General features: G+C 38.1%; 1 protein-coding gene and 1 long non-coding RNA gene across 5 annotated transcripts in view; one reads left to right on the top strand and one right to left on the bottom strand.

Moving 5' to 3' along the window:
* Positions 1 to 15,388, top strand: part of LOC135799164 (uncharacterized) — a 32,023-nt gene extending 16,635 nt beyond the window's left edge. The window contains exon 9 of one of the 2 annotated variants that reach the window (XR_010549910.1): positions 15,245 to 15,388. This is a non-coding gene — a long non-coding RNA (uncharacterized lncRNA). Of the gene's footprint in view, positions 1 to 10,860; positions 11,044 to 15,244 lie in introns of those variants that run through there. The other variant, XR_010549909.1, reaches the window with a different exon arrangement.
* On the bottom strand, positions 332 to 16,802 carry Galphao (G protein alpha o subunit). 3 transcript variants are annotated; one of them, XM_065312181.1, is made up of 9 exons: positions 16,663 to 16,802; positions 15,511 to 16,345; positions 7,648 to 7,690; positions 5,753 to 5,909; positions 4,425 to 4,585; positions 4,171 to 4,299; positions 3,983 to 4,112; positions 3,774 to 3,927; positions 332 to 3,707 (listed from the first exon to the last, which is right to left on the bottom strand). In XM_065312181.1, the coding sequence occupies exons 2-9, from the start codon at positions 15,626 to 15,628 to the stop codon at positions 3,520 to 3,522; spliced, it is 1,080 nt and encodes a 359-aa protein (XP_065168253.1). In that variant the 5' UTR covers positions 15,629 to 16,345; positions 16,663 to 16,802; the 3' UTR covers positions 332 to 3,519. The 3 variants fall into 3 exon arrangements, with proteins under 3 accessions (XP_065168253.1, XP_065168254.1, XP_065168255.1); XM_065312182.1 differs by having other exon boundaries at positions 5,768 to 5,909; positions 16,663 to 16,799; XM_065312183.1 differs by lacking the exons at positions 15,511 to 16,345; positions 16,663 to 16,802 and adding an exon at positions 11,042 to 11,530 and having other exon boundaries at positions 5,768 to 5,909.
* Between the last annotated feature and the right edge of the window lie 642 nt (positions 16,803 to 17,444).

The raw sequence follows: 17,444 nt of genomic DNA on the forward strand, positions 1-17,444 counted from the left end.
TACCTATATCATTTTAGTTAATAAAAATCGTCTAAATATTCATTACTTCATATTATTTTCCGTCGGAAACTACCTCTATCAGGTCAAATCCACCGCTACATTCATACGGTGCCCTGAATCAAATCACTTCTACCGCAACCTTAATACGGTGCCCTGAATCAAGTCACTTCTACCGCTACCCTTATACGGTTAATATTAAATATCAGAAACCAAGCATATCAGTATGTTGAAAATTTTTAAATTGTCTTTTATACCGTTTACTTCAATTTACTGATGACATTTTCATTAATATTAGAGGAGTAAAAACTAATTATGAAATAAAATAACAAAATCGAAATGGGTAAATTTATTATTATTTTTTATCATATTCACATCACAGAGAAACAAACATACAATGAGAGAAATACCTCACTTGTGAATGTTATACATATACTGGAGAACATGTACATATCTGTCACTGCGCAGCTAGATCTTTGACCATTAGTAATTAATTTGTTTTTTTTTTCACAACAAAGCAACAACTTCATAATACTTATGCAAGTGCATAATTAATAATAGTAGGTTTTCTTCTTTAATGTCAAATACAATATTTTATCTTCATTATCCTCTTACTTTACGTTAAATTTATCAATTAGTTATTAGTTTCATTTAGTATTTTATACAAACTAATTTCATTTGAAATATGCGACAAGTATGAATAACGAATCTGTCGTTTCGTATATAGCGCCTCATGAGCGAAAACCATTGGTTGCAGAATTTGATTACTGAATAATAAAAATTGCGTGTGTTACAATTATATCCAAGGTGTGTGGAATTAGTGTGGCGGCAAAAATGAATGCAATAAGATATGTTGTTTATGAGACAATATACAATAAATACTTTAAGATAAGTTGAACATGAAAAAAATTACATTATCGTTCTTGTCTCCGCACATTGTGCATAAGTGTTTCTGCTTCTTCTGTATGTGCCCATGGTGTGATTGTTGTGTTTAGTAGTACGTTAAAGAGAAAAACAGACGCGTCGCAATTAGCATCTTAATTTGAGAGTGCCTACGAGCTGTTCAGGTTATCATGTCGATTGTACACAAATATTTACATGTTATCGACCTGAAGATACTCTTGGCGAATTCGGTAAGTTAATCGTATCGTATTAGACAAGATAATATTACTTAGAATATAAATATTAATTAATAAATATATTTGTCCAGTTTGGACTACTTCAAATTCACTAGCTGTGTATGCATGTATGTATGTATGTGTGTGTGTATGTGTATTTTATTTTATGCCACAAATTTATTCCAATTTTCCCAACACTGTTTTCTCTTCCAAAGAATTACAGGTGAGCAACAGAATGTATGCCTACGATAAATACTAAGCCAAATAAGAATTATGATAGTTTACTAAAATAAATCAGTCAATGCCGATTTAATTAACACCCTTTTACCCCATTTCGTCATTTCTTATCCATTGTTATGTATTCTTTTGTTTCATATGCTTCATTTAGCAATTTAATTCATTTACGTTCTATCATCATAATATTTATAATACAATGTAACTATATCCGACAAAACAATAATGTCGACATCGTGATTAACACTAGTTTTCATGTCGAACGCAAAAAAGTATGACTAGATGCACTTAAAATACGCAATTACATTCATCGAATTTTTGAAAGATCTCTTATTCAATTGTCCCTACATATACTTCTCATGCCTTGCCATCCGCATGCAATATACGCTTACAAGCTACTTCTGTTTCACAATTACCCATTTCACCAGTATATCATTAAAATGCGATTTAAACAAGATTTACTTTGCACCTCAAAGCAGTTTTGTGATTAAATTGATTGTGGCTTCCTTGTCCTCCAAACAGTTACAAATTTACCTACTATATAATATTGTATTGTTTTTGTTTGTTATAATAAGTTAATATGGTACATTTGATGTGCTCAATTTGTGACGCTTGTGTTTCGTATGCGTGTTGCATATATAGATGAAATTGAGCGCTTTGAAATAATGAAAATAGAAAAATAACAGGAGCTTAATTAGTATGCTGTAAATCGTAAGACATAGGAATGTTTGTTAAATACGTTTCTGTAAACTTTACCAACGTCTGCCATTGTTGTTCGGATCGGAGATATATTATATGAAGATGAAAGCGCATATTTTTATGAGTTTTTGTGGTTTTTTCCCATTTTTTTTTTACTTTGTAACATTTCTCATTAATTTTATACTTGAGTAATAATGTGATTTATGTACATTTCTTGTTTAGTTTGTAGCTTTCTTTTAGTTTACTTTGTTTATCTAATCGAATAGGTCCACGATTTTTGTCCTGTCCTCATCTTCATGAACGGATTTCGGAAAGTCAAATGAACGTACTACATTTCAGCTAGTCCAAATGATTCACCGGGATGAAAAACGTTTCGCTCTCTTTGCATGTGATCATTATAGTACAACATTTTGTTTTCATTTTCACTTATTTTATATAATAATATATATAATATATTTTTATATTTATATATAATTATGTATAGTAATATAAGTTATGTATAAGTTTTCTTTGACTGAACTAAATTTGAGCCCCGATCATAAATAGTACACAACTATTTGTTTATGTTTGGTTCCAGCTTGTTTTGTCGATTAATTCATTTATTTATACTTTAGGTTTGTTAAATTCTGATAAGCTACTAATTATACATATTAAATAAAGTAATAATCGTAACTAATAAATAAATAAATGCATCTTTTCTTTGTATCATCAATGGCACAGTTCGTTTTGTTCGTCTAACGTTAGTATAAATGCGAAACGACGAAGGGTGTGCGTTTATCGTAATGTGTGCAACCCTTGATCATCTTTGTCCTGTCCAAGCGTGCATTGAATCGAAATTAAATGCTTACACAATAATTAATAAGAATACATGATATAAGTATGATAACAAATAAAGCACCACGCGCTGTTTGTCGAAAAAATAATTACCACATATACTAATGTAATGTATGACTAATGTTTTGTTGCTGGGCGTCTTCGTATCCATTAGGTGTATGTATATAATGTTCATTTAAAGAGCCGTCTCACTCGAATATTTGTTACCGTTTGTATTCCTGCTTTTAATATACGTTCCTACGCTAAACGCTAGTTGTAATTTCTTTGTATTAGTATTTATAACTTCTTTTTACTTTGTATCGTACACCTGACAAATGAGCATTTTCAATCAAGGGAAATTGCGTAAGAATCCATTTTATCTATGTATGTAGTACTAGTATTTATATCATCGAAGGAAAAATGCAGCATTGATACGCGCTCGCGACGTAAGCATGCAGATTTCGAATACGGCTTACGCCACGACAGCGGCGCGCAATTTCGGTGTTGATTTTTCCAATGTGCGTGTGTGTTCCTCGCTTTTTACGTTATTCGTATGGAAATAATATGTTTGCAATGATCGTAATAATAAAAGATTTGTTATTTTTCTCCGTAGGTCATCATTTCGGGTGTGGTGTATGGCAAAGTCAGTTGTTGATGCTTAGTAGAGGCCGCAATTACGCAGGTTATTAGCGATGATGACGTCGGTGACGGCGTCGAACACGAATTGGATATTGTGTGTGTCCGTGGCGCAGGTCATGTGGCAGTAAATTTCTTTGGTTGTCGATTTATTCTTAGCTTCGAATTGTGCCTGAATGTAAGCGGCTGCTTCGCCATATTCTTGTGCGCCTGTAAATAAGACATTTCACAACAGTTTAATATCACTACCACGCATCAACCATCAATGTTACGTACCGGCATATTCGGCAAAGCATATAGTCAATGGCGACTTCTTAATCTTCTCTTCGAACAAATCTTTCTTGTTCAAGAAGAGAATGATCGAAGTGTCCGTAAACCATTTGTTATTGCAAATAGAGTCGAACAACTTTAAGCTTTCTTGCATCCGATTCTGAAACCCGAGAAACATGAAACATTTATCATCTTTACATGGGTGCTATCCTTACCGTCGTTTCGTCCTCGTGCAAAACTTGATCATATTCGCTCATAGCTACGCAGAAAATGATTGCAGTAACGTCCTCAAAACAATGAATCCACTTCTTTCGCTCTGATCGCTGACCGCCGACATCGAATAGTCTAGAATTAAAAAAAATTATTATTATAAACGGATAGTATTTGACATACGATTACTTACTTAAAGTTAAGATTTTTGAATGAAAAATGCACTTCAACGATGCCAGTAGTTTTGACGCGCGTACGCAGAATGTCCTGCTCAGTGGGTTGATAGTCTTTCGCTCCCAATCGATCCAAATCGTCGAGGAAACTGCGAGGAAAAAAAGAAACAAAGTTGAGAACGATTGCAATCAATTTAGCTGCCAGAGGCAGTGACGAACAACCACGCAGAAAATGATTGTGTTTCTTGCCCCGAAATAGACAATTCAAACGTACTATTTTGCAGAATCATTAAGCTGATATTCGTTCGAACGTCCGAAGCATTCTTGTACGCCGCTGTCGGCCCACAGCCGCTTCATGGCGGCCAATAATTCCTCCGAGAAGGGCTCGGTGTCTTCCATGCGCTGGATTACGTCGAACACCATTTTGCCGTCAATCTGCACAAACAAGTCATAATTCACATATACAGCGAGCTTTATTGGGGTGACGCACTAAGGAATAGCACTGCGTAAGCAAGAAGATATTGCAAACACAATCGTAGAATATTGCGTTAATAAAATACGCAAGGCGAATCCGTATACGCGTTCTGGAGATGCGGTTTCGTTTAGATTATGCGTTACCAAAAACGTAAAAAGCAAATATTTATACATATTCCCGAAATACATCGGCGCGATGAAATAGGCTGTTTAATTTCGCCAATATGTGCGATGTTACTATGTGAGAAAGTTGAAAATATATAATTGGAAATATTCGATTCGAAATATTTCGAGATCTTCGTGCCTAGCCACAATTAAGACCTTCGAGTGTTTGATAGCGGAAACAAACGCCGGAATTATTTATCCTGTAATAAATATACTAGTGCGTGATACGTGTCCGACGGGCGCCTCTTTTGCTACAGGTCAATTCGTCGGCCTCTAATAAAAACCACACCTACGCTGCAGCCCAAGAAATGTCCCCATCAACAGGTAGCTGGTATAGGAACTTGGCAGGAGATCCACTAACGAGCAGAGCGTTCATTACCGGAGTTACCGACCGACATTGGATGCGATAGATAGAGCGGCGGTGAACGCGCAACGGTGATTGGGGGACCGCGAGCGGTTGTATGTTGTTAAATTATTAATAATTCCGGCTGGCATGGGGAAGTTCGCATGACTACAATCAATAACAAGCAAACGAGGTACACGATTAGTGAACTAGATATGGCGGCGTATTTGTCGCGTTCGTGTCGCAACTTTTCCACGAGTTTCAGCCACTTCAGCCACTACTGCATTATTTTCATTTGTTGAACGATTCGTGGAACGCCAAGATATTAAACATCATATAGCGACTAGTATCAGTACATTACTTTAATAAAAATGGAAAATTTATATATAAAAAAAACATGCCAGTGGATGTATTACACTCGTGAAAAGTTACTTGTCATGTCTAGTATACAATTTTAATCAGAAACTCAAACGCGTGCTAATGAATCGTTGCTGAAAGTACCATACTACGTCACTCGCCAGGAGCATTCATGTTTCCTACTTCCGCCCGCTTCCGTTACATTGCGCGACACGTTTACGTCATCCATACCGTAACAATTTTTAAATATGAAGAACACTCACATTTAAATTTCTTACCTCGCGCTCGTTGTTACCGTAGCAAATGCTGAGGTTAGGCATCGCTCTCAGTATCGCCACTAGCGATTGGATAGTATTGCTGTACACGACCGGCCGATATTGCTTGAAGTCTTCACTCGTAAAACCGCTTTCGTGAATGATCCTGAAATTTTTAAAAATCGCATAGAATTGGAAGTAGTACAATGTACACAAAAATAATGGAGCCAGCAACTTGCTGTTGGCGCTGGCAATATTAATAAGCGCGTAAACAGAACTAAAACCATTGTTGCCAACGAAAACAGAGGGTTTGGCATATAAATAAACTAAAGAAAGCATGTGCCACACACGGCGCATTCACCAACGGTTAATACATTATCGTCATGATGGGCTTCGCGGCAGCGTTTGCTTTATGTCGGCCATTAAAATACATACTACGACTAAATCCATTTTGCGTTGGCGAAAGCTCTGCATTAGCGTAATTACAAGTGTTAAAAGTATTAATTTCATTATTACATTATTTATACATTCATGCCATGAAAATTTTAAAGACTTTGTCTGCCAGTTATTTTGAGAATTTAGACGGTAAAAATAGATTTGTACCACAGTTGATAACATAATAATGCTCAATTGAAACATGGCGACGCGTTTTACTGATCCAACTGAACAGATTGTAGTGTTGCTTGTTATTCCTCAATTATCGCAATCATCCATAGTCATCCTGAGCCAAGTCATGAAACTCGAAGAACAATCGACCATAAAACCAGTGTAAAATAAAGAACTAGTCCATAATAACCCACAGCCATTTGAATTAATCAGGTCAATAAAACTAATGAATATAACGCCGCGCGTCGAAGAAAATAACGTAGGAAACAACGCCTGAGCAAAAACAAAGAAATTAAACTTGAGAAGTTCGAAAAAGCACATAAATTCATGACGCTAAAGTAGCACTTTAGTATACAGCAGTGCTTTACTTTAGAAACGAATGCTAGCGAAAAAAAAACACCGAAATCTTAACATTCCTTTTGTATATTAAATATATGCGCCAATATACAACCCAGATTGCTGAAAACGAACAGAAAGATCTAGTGTGCGAGTTTTCGTGCACATCCGAAAACTGTTGATGCACTTCGTAGCAGTGGTTTCCGCAGCGCCTACAGCATAACGACGCATGGTAAGCATGCAGCAAGGGGCATTATAGTACTCGAAGTAGAATGAATGCGCCGCGGCGGCGATCTCGCATACGTGTCAGAGAGCTGGGAGCGGAAAACCCCGCTTATTGATCGGGGCAAGGAAAGTAGGCAGGGCAGGCAGGCAGGCAAACAGGCAGGATCGTTCATTTCGTTCCGTTTTATTCCACGGCTCGCACGCGCGCGCCCGCACACCAATAGCCTGCTTCGTATCTTTCGAATGTCGGATGGAGAAAACCGAGATGATCGCAGAGCGAAAGATGAAACACACGATACTCTGCGCAAGGGCAACCGACCACGTCTGGACTCTCCTGTCTCCCAATGTGGTGTCCCAAGCCTGTGACGAGAAGAACGCCCGACAACATTTTCCCTTCCCTTGACTTCGCCTACACCATAAAAGACCCACGCGATCGTTTCATGTCGTTTTCCCTTTTTCCTATCAGCGCACTCGCACTACTCGCCGCAAATACAAACTGAAAACGAAAAACCAAGTAACAAACCGGAAAGGACACAGTGATCGCTGCGCCATCTGAGATTGTACCAATGTGCAAATATATGAAAAAGCTACACGCCCACGAGCCAAGGGATCGCAATTGATTCTGGGGAGCTTTACGACGATTTTTGTTGCTATCTCTTCGACCTTGGAAAATGCATTCATCTCAAGCTTCACGCATTTCGTTCAAATTATAATTTTGAAAGCATAGATGTACTTACTTCATTTGTTTAACTATCGTGCTTTTTCCCGACTCGCCGGCACCTGAAACAAACAATAATTGTTTAATCATATTATCGACAACATCATCAAACATACTAGGATTGCGTCAGCGTGGTATTGATTATTACTTCTAAATATCACATCGTTTTTCACTTCCTTGTGTTTAGGGTATTAACAATAATTGTTTTACTGGCTAATGTACCGTAGAGCACGTTACGGGCGCATTAAAAACAATTAGCGTAAATAGAGAACAAGTTCAAAGGACAATATATGCAGTCATTATTTTACATATTTTTAAATTTTAAATATTAAAAACTTTTTATTCCAGTCTTAATAAATTCCCAACAAAAAAACACATGTGAGAGACCCCATTATTTTTTTATTGTAAGCAACTTTGCTGTGAGGCCAAAAGTACAAACTAAAAAAATTATTATTCATTTATGCAGAAACGAAGAACAAAAATAACATGATTTTATAAAATTGTATAAGAAGAATGTGTTACACAATAAAAAGAACTTTAACATTAAAAAACAAACAACATTACATAACAAAGACCACCATCGGCGTGCAAATCAAATTGTAATCTGTTAAAAATGACTACGAGCATTACAGAAATACATGATATAATCTTCTGCACGTTGAACATTGAAACGGCAGAAGCAATTTATTTAAAGGCGGAAATTCAACGAGTCAAATCGCCGGAACAAGTCAAGCCCGGTTGTTTATATGTAAGTATGTACTACCACACCGGTAGCTTGAAGTTCGCGAAACATCCAGTTAATACTTGTATATTAAATTATGACAGCATCCCTGAAATGCTTTAATGCAATTTGCCAGTTTTCTGCTTCGATGCTGTGTAAAGAGCAAGCGGAAAAAAATCAACCCCGAAGTAATCTCCGAGTAGACGCCGCGTCGCCTTCCTGCCACCGACGATCGTGCTCTTGATGTTCGAATGAGCGCCATATTGAAATAACATTATTGGATCGGGAACGCGAAACTCGTACAAGTGCACCGCGTTCAAATATTGACTTACGTACATTACTAATATCAATAAACCATCATAATTCATCAAGGAGCAAATATTGATTATTTAAACAAAAGACGCCCCACTGGACCAAGATTGCGATGTTTTTGCGTGCGCGCTTATATTCGTATGTGCGCGTGACGCATTTCGTGAACGTTTAATTATTATTACTGTATCTATCGAGTACACATCGAGAGAGAGTGTGTGTGTTCGGTGAAAACCGGCCAACGCCCAAAAGCATACGCTAATGAATTATTTCACTGCTGATAAACGATAACAACGCGTACCCATTTCATTACGCACGCAATGTGTGCGCAGAAATTTGCATTTTCAAAAATACATCAAAAAAAGTAAGTAGGAAACATCAAGAGGACGCTAGTGATGGCATCGTATAAATGTGCATGGCTTGTTTCTCAATTAAAACCATTTAAAACTACGCCATCGGAACGGCAATTACGCGTCCATATAGCAGACCTCGTGCTTTTATCAATGCAGCGCGATGTTACTCATGTTCACAAGCAGGAGAGTAGGAAAAGTATAGGCTTTCAGCTAGGTTGAATACAATCGTGTGCGAGTAAGTTGAAATTGCGATGTCGGCGGCAAACATCCAAATTGGAGCGAAACACCTACTGCCGAATTAAGTTACCTATAAATAGCGCCCGTAAATTAATGACAAATATGGTCGCAGCAAAGATTGTCACCGACATGCATGGGATCACAACATCACAAGAATGAAATTATCTCGTGTGTATCATACTGAACTTATTGACCTCCATTAAACATATTCAATTCGCTCCAATTGGATTGTAAAACACTAGCGACAAATGAATGAATGAATTAAAAGCGGCAGTATTGAATGAACGAAGTTAATCGATAGTATAAAACATTAACGCGTAATCAACGCACTAGTAGGACAAAAGATTTTTTTACGATTTTGTTTGTATTTCACAAACTATGGTAATTGGCAGATTTTAGTTTAGGAGCAAAACTAGCCACAAAATAAAATACAATTTTGAATGTTTTATAAATTTGAATTGATGGTAATTCTCAGCAACATGGCGGTTAAGTAAAGTTACACCAGATAAATTCCGCATTAACACAACTTAATAATGCGTAAATAACCTGTCGAGTTCGTTCGAAGTTAGCTAATTGCACCTGTTAGGAGCACGGATCGATTCGAATAGGGTTTGGTCGCGACGTGGATGGCCGCGTCTCGGGCGCGCTGTGCTGCTGTGCTAGTGACACTTGACTCCAGCACCCTTATCATGCCTTTATCGTCAAGTGCGATAATGTTGTTCATAATCAAACGTACAGCGCCCACACACACGATATTTGTTATCACCAACAACATACACCCCACAACAACACACTTTTCGAAAGGTGTGCAAAGTACACTCGGCACTAAAACTATCACTAAACAAATAATTAAATTTTATCTAAAGTTTTCTTATTGGATCGATGTGTGGTTACGGTTGATGGCACAGCGGTCGTGTAAACTGTTAAAGGCCTTCGATAAACAAACGCGAATGAAAATGAATCGTGACGTTAACAAGCAATCTAAACAGATCGCATACGTACATAAAGTCCTACAAAACACAACCCATCAGGTTATAAAACACTAGTTATTGTAAGCTACGTACGTCCTGCTTAAAAATGTACGATTAGAAGCGGACAACATGCGTAAAATATTAATTACGCTTGTTTACAGCAAGTTTCTTTCAAGATTGGAAGATTTATCAACGCCATGCTAAAATTATACATTCAGAATAATATATATCTTCTTTATTTGTAAATATATTGCACAATTGAAATCAAAATGTTCTGAATTGAACGTTGTTTTTATTGCTTCAAAAGTTTACGCAGTTAGCGGTTCGACGTAGGTGCGTTTCAAGAATTTGATTAAAATTTATAAAAAGAAATGCCAATGAATTGCTCTGTTTGACCCTGGGCCTCTTTTAATGTGTAGGTTCAAATTTTATTTGTGTTTATACAAGAGAAATCTCCAATTCTCCAAAATTTGTGCGCAGACACACGAATAACATTCTAAATAATAAAAAAACATGCATTTTTAAGCAGTGATTTTTACAACACAAGAATATTGTATTGAGCAATCAGAAGAACAAAAAAAAATTAAACTGCTTCAAGTTGGAAAGCTCCAGTGTGGATACATTTGGTTTTTTGTTTGCAGTGTGGCTCTGTACCTCGAAATATAAACACACATGGCGCTCAGATGGCCGCACTCAAAAGCTCTTTCTGCTGCTCACTTCCCGAAGCCGCGAACACCGGAATATGTTCATGCACAGCCTTTTGCTTTCTCACGGCCGATAAGACACAGCTGAGGACGGAGATATTTGTTTTTCCGGTTTTACCTAACAATAACAACTTGACGACGTTCTTGGAGTGTAAATCTGCCTCCTTGATGGTCTGATCGATCGCTTTGCTGCGGGCCACAGCAGCACGCTCTTCAGCCGAGATGGTGCAGCCCATGGTCAATCGCGAAAAGCACGAAATTTTTACCGAAACCAAACACAGGCAAACACAAGAAAAATATATGTATAGACCGATCTGCAGCCGCCAACACTCGTACGGAAAATGCTCTTATACTCGTAGATTAATATCCACAATCCACTCGCGCGCTTGATATAAATAGCACTCGACACATAGATGCACTATCGTTAAACGCGCACACCCGCATTAATCCCAAATGAGTTTCTAAGTGTTCCCTGTGCCCCGGATCAATCACATTTGCATTTCCCTCATGTTGCACTGGGATTACTTAAGCGCGCGAAATGGAGAAGCAAATAACAACAGAAAAAAAAAACGTTAAAACCAGCCGATACGTCGCGTACACTCATGGAGAGTGATTCGGATGTGTGCAGTCAGTGCCGCATGGAGGAGTGTTCCGCGCAGAGATCATGCGCCGAGGAGTGCAAAGCAGACTTAACTTAAATGCACCCACTCGACACGATTCACAATATAAAAAATATAGGTATATATTCATATGGTGTTAGTACCCGTTCAAAATCACGGGTATCGTTATCTACCTCTACAAACTTCAAATATTTTTATACCAATATATTGCTGTCAATTTAAAATCACGCACAATGTCTCTGTTTGCTTGACCGTCTTGGAATCTTTTTTTTTTTCATGAGCATCGTGATAATATAGGCTACATATAAATAGACTGCTTAGACGTGGTTTTTCTTTATTACAACGTGTCCGCCCGAGGACGGTGAGACGGGTTTAAAAGGTGATAGACGAAATAATGATATGCGACACGTGCTAAAATAAGAATGTAACGTTTTGGTGAAAATAAAAAACTAATGGCTTTGCCTCACAAACAGATGACATGGTTGTTGAAAAAAATGGCGCGTACGGCTCAAAAGTCGCGATAACAGCACATTATGTACATTAAGATAACGTGTGTGTCGATAATCAATATGTTTAGTGATAAAAAATGCGACATCGTGTTTCAACGGTATTTCGTAGGACGTGGGCGGAAGAGTGTAGGTATTAGATACTATTAATATAAATTGTAGATTACGATATTAACTATGTGAATGTAGCGATATCAGTATTGGGTACGCTACAATCAGCAAACCATTAACAAATTGCTTATAATATTATCATTGAAATGTGATTTAAAAAGTGCGTAAACTCGTTCGCACCTATCCTAGCGACAATCAGCTCTAGTGTCATCGCATAAATAGTCGTCAATCAAGTTTATTTGCTTGGTGCGTGTAACCCAAGACGGAAGTGTAATGTAAGAAACTTGACATTGTAATAACAACATTGTGCGTGATACAGATAAAGTCATATCTTGAACGAAGAGTAGGAATATTGTTCATTGCGAGTAGTACTTTCTGAAAGACTTGTAAATCGGCATTCTTTGACACGATTTAACCTCGAAACAACAAAAAATCACTTATTTGTAATTCCACTGTCTATTTTCCCACTCAGAGCGCATGATATGTCCGTTTTATTGCTATAGCCAAATTATATTGTAAAATTGATGATCTGCCACAAACTATAGTTAATAATTTAAAATAAGTAAGAAAAAAGGTTATTGGTTAGGTTATTGTCATGTTGGCTATAATCTAATGACTATAACACATCACTGCATAAAGTTGATTTTCCAAGCATATGACCAAAAATAGTAAAATAATGCAGAATTTGTACTATTTTCTCAACAAAAAATTGTAACTATTAAATATTTCACGACCTGTAATACACCTAATTACAAAGAATTAATTATTAATGATATTTAATTTTACTATTATCCCCAACCACTGCCTTTTATCCCAAGTATTTAAGTAAATTCAAACAAATGGCTAACCACACCTTCCCGTGATAAAATAACTTCACAATTGACCCCAGTCTCGCCTTTTATTTAGTCGCCAACGTCGGAAATAGTAATTACCATTGCGTAATGATGATTCACATGAATCATCAATGAATAATCGTTAAATAAAATACGAACGAAGCATGCAAATTGCGCGTGAACTAATTTAAATTAGTTTCTAAAAGATGTAGGCTCTCCATCGCTATCACGATCAACGATCTGCGCTTCTTGGCAGGTAGATACGGCAATAATAAATTTGCATCACAAATTACAATACAAGTTGAAAAAAACTATCTACATATGCATAAACACCGGTGTATGTATGCATGTGGTTGAGTTAGTTAGAACCATAATTGCAAGTGTTACGCGAGCCCGCTATCACGGCGATGACTTAATTGTTTTCTCGGATTATTGCACGCGTAATTTGTTTATGTTTTGTGCATTTATACGGTTTAAGTTTCCAAGTATAACTCAGTGTATTCTATTAGCACAGTATTATTCGAATTAATTAAAGGCGCTGAATTTATTTACAGGATGATTTTTGAAAGTAGATCGAATCTTTTTTCGGGCAATCGCCAAATATTTACTGTCTAAAAACATCGTTCGGTCGATCTCACATAAAATCGGTTGCTATAAAGTCTATAAATATTCATTCATTAATAGCCATTATTTCAGAATTTAACGAGACTTGCAATGAGCAAAAAACTAGATCTCGATTATTTCACATTAATAAAGCTACGGACACAAAATAAAACTTTTCACGTGCAACTGCAACAAAAATATAACTACTTTTAGCTTAAACCTTCCAACGTTGGGTGCAATAAACGGTGTGCAGATCCAATCAAGTAAAGATGCTTAAAACATTCGGAATGCTTGCAAAAACATCAAAAAATAAGTTCGTAATTTGTGGATTCCATAACTATGACAACGTTATAAAGCTAAACAAATATCACAAAACTCTGTGGTATGACACTGACTGAAAACGTTTTATTTGTTTTCTTAGTTAAGATCATACTTGGTTCTCGTACCGTCGTCGTGTATCGTGTATTAGGCAGTTTGCGCAGCATAATATCACCAGGCCACAAATATTCCACATAATACAACACAATATTGATGGCAATTGTAAAAATATTTTGAGCAAACGAGCAGATGAAATACACTGCAGGCCACCTTAAATATTCATCCTACTTTCTATATATTTTGACATTTAAAACAGTTGATAACATTTTATTCATTTATTCATATTGAAATACGTGCTACGCTCGATATGAATGTTTAGTCAACTTTGTGGTTTAATGTGTTGCTGAAGTTTCGTTGATTAAGAAATCTAAACAAATAATATTCACACGCATGTGAAACTACGCGATATTCTACATTTCAACACACAGAGAAAAAAAATGTCCCCAAACCCCGAAGTCTTGCATTTTACAGACATAATAGGAAATATTTCTTTTAGAAAACAATGCAGAACGCACAATAGACTTAGGCATACAAAACCATAATATAATTAACCCATGCAATAACTTGTATTAATTAAAGCGGCTTGTAAAAGGCAACGAGAAACAAAGTATTCCCAGAAGTCACACATTGTTCGGAAAATCTTAGAACCTGAGAAATGTCGAGTTGTTAAAAATGCCACTGAAAGTAGTTCACAACCTAATGAGCATTTTTATTAATTCACAAGCATCCAATCAAAATTAGTTGAACATCTAATGTGATAATTTAATCAATAGCAGTTATGAATATTTTCTTGAAATACGTCATATACACAAAGCCACTGTGGAAAAAAGCGCGTAGCGCTATCGCAAATGACGCATCGGGTAAAGCAATTAACCAAACACGCACGAAACTCTTTTGCAGCGTGATAAATTGCGCAGAGTGAAAAGACACGATATCGTTCCATAATACACAGTTCTACTTTCCCGAAATGCGCAAATTTGCAGTTTTTATCTGAGTGAATTTGTCGTTTCGCAATAAAGTAGCAACAGTTTGTTTGCGTACAGTACTTGTATTGCACCCAGCGCGCTTATTGAATTTTGGGTGTGTTCGTTTCCACGCTGGAAAGCTCGACATCGCAACCGCCGCGTGCGCACGGTGCGATCACGTACAAAGCGTGTGACAAGCCGCCCGAAGTTGGCGGCTCGCGTGCAGCTAAAACATTTGCCGCACTCGCCACTGGCTTTCCTCGCGCATAATTATATTGAATAAAGCATAAAACTTGTTTCTGCAGGTGCAGAATATTGGATTGTGCCGCCGCCATCATCGCTGTGAATGACAATAGGTGAGGGTCGGTCGGTTGTTGCGTAGATGGCAGCTCGGCGCCGCACCCAGCTTAATCGAACCCCCGCCCTTTCATCATGTGCGCACTCAAGGAGCCGCACACTGGACACGAACGCGGCAAACAAACTGCTTGGATTTATTTTTTAGAAAATCATGTAAAATCCGCAGGGTTAATTGCATTTACATTTGCATTGATTTAGGACCCAATGTACTTACCAAGCAATAGCAGCTTGATGTCCTTGGCGGCCTGGATGCCATCCTCCTTGAGATTCTTCTCGATCTGTTTACTCCTAGCCAGGGCGGCTCGTTCCTCGGCCGATGACGTACACCCCATCCTGCAAGTGCCTTCCGAGCAAAACGTCGCGCCGGTTGTTCAAACAGCCCCGTTGAAAAACAAACCCCACAGCTATCCTGGCTAGGATGGCGCAATGGTGCAAAATCGGATCGGAAAGTGTTCCGTTCACTGGCACTGGCGCACACACCCCTGAGGCGCTCGCTCGGCTCACCACCACCGCACGGGACCGCAACCGCACACGCTCGGGATGCTGGCGCTGGCTGGGCTAGGCGCGCGCGACGACGACGCTGCTGTACATACTTCGTGCTTGGAACTGCGGGAGGCGCCGTCGATGTGGCCGGTGTAGATTTTTCGCTGCCGCCGCGACTTTTTCGTGCGCGCGTAGCGAAAGGCTGTGCCTGTGCGAGGAACGTCGGCGCTCGGTGCGTTGCGCGAATGTGTGCGTGCGGTGCGCGAGAGATACGCGATCGGGTTCGGTCGCGCGGCCGCCGCGCTGTATCGCCAGGCGTCGATGCGCGGCGTCGGTCAATACGCAAGCGTCGCCTCCCACAACTCGTCGAAAGCGTCACCGCCTACACCGCGCGTGCCCCGCGCTACGCAACGGGATGCGAAGCTGCGCGAAATGTGTGCGGGAATCAAACAAGTTCGCGGTGTGCGAGCGGCGCCATTACGCACTCCTTCGCTAGGTCGTGGGAGTGCTGATGCTGATATCCAAGGACGTACGCTCACCCTTTAGTCCTGCACACTCTTAGAGTCCTGCAACAGATCACATTTTAGCGCCATCTCTTTAGTTTCATAAAAAGTAAACTAAGTTATATACGAGAACTTCATAATTTTATAAACAAACCGCTAAATTTCAACTGAAGTATTAAATTTGTTAGATCACAAATGTTGACTTAACTATTTTTAAGATCAATCATATTGAAATCGTACATTTCGCGGTTATAGAACGTTACAGTGAAGCTATGACTATTTTTGAGGTTACCGCTTACGAAGATCTAAAAAGCTCGTGCCGGCATTAAATTTTATAACTTAGTTATTCGACGAGAAAATATATTATAACACAACATTACTTTTTCTGTCTGTTGTTGATTATTTTTCTTTATGCCAACGACTCCAAAACACAACAAAATGCACTAACTAACAACTGTGCAAACTCTTGTAATACACACGAACTTAAAGTACGAGTATGAATCAACGAGCGAGTGCGCGACTAGTCTGTCTCCGCGGCGAGTGAGCAGATGTTCCAATGTTCCCTGAATGCGATCCCTCTTTGGTTTGCCACTGTTTGCCATGAATGAAAGAATGTACATATACGCAGCATGCGTGTATCGCAGAGATACTTCCGTGTAGCATTTTGCTCAAAGACAAAAATATAATTCACATTTGTGTTACACCGTTACTTTTCCATGTTAGAGTTTTACGCACTCTTTTGTCAATATTAAGTTGCGTTATTAGCAAATAGCTATATTGAAAAAGTCCATTATGTACATTATATGTGATAGAAGTAAACCTCGGATAGAAAAAGTTGTTTTATACGTTATTACGCCCAAAATAGATGTGAGAATACCCAGAAATGTGAAAGCGATTGAATTGGTTGTGATGTGTTTCGTAAATATCATATCTATCAATATCTATCATATAAAAATAGAATTGATAAAGATCTATTCCAGTTAGATTAAACCATGAAGTTGCGGAGTACTTCGTGGAAGTTCTGTTAATAGACAATACTAAGTACTTAAAACTATTGAAATTTGAACATAGTAAATCTCATTACGGGTTACGAACAATAGTACTAGTACTTGTTCAGGAACAGTTTTGATAGGAATTAAGTATTAAACTGTTTTTCCTTTCA

Source organism: Atheta coriaria, unplaced genomic scaffold, assembly GCF_025399875.1.
Source record: "Atheta coriaria isolate IRGN ID8LTWV9N9 unplaced genomic scaffold, Caltech_Dcor_3.1 hic_scaffold_9_pilon, whole genome shotgun sequence".
Taxonomy (NCBI): Eukaryota; Metazoa; Arthropoda; class Insecta; order Coleoptera; family Staphylinidae; genus Dalotia; species Dalotia coriaria.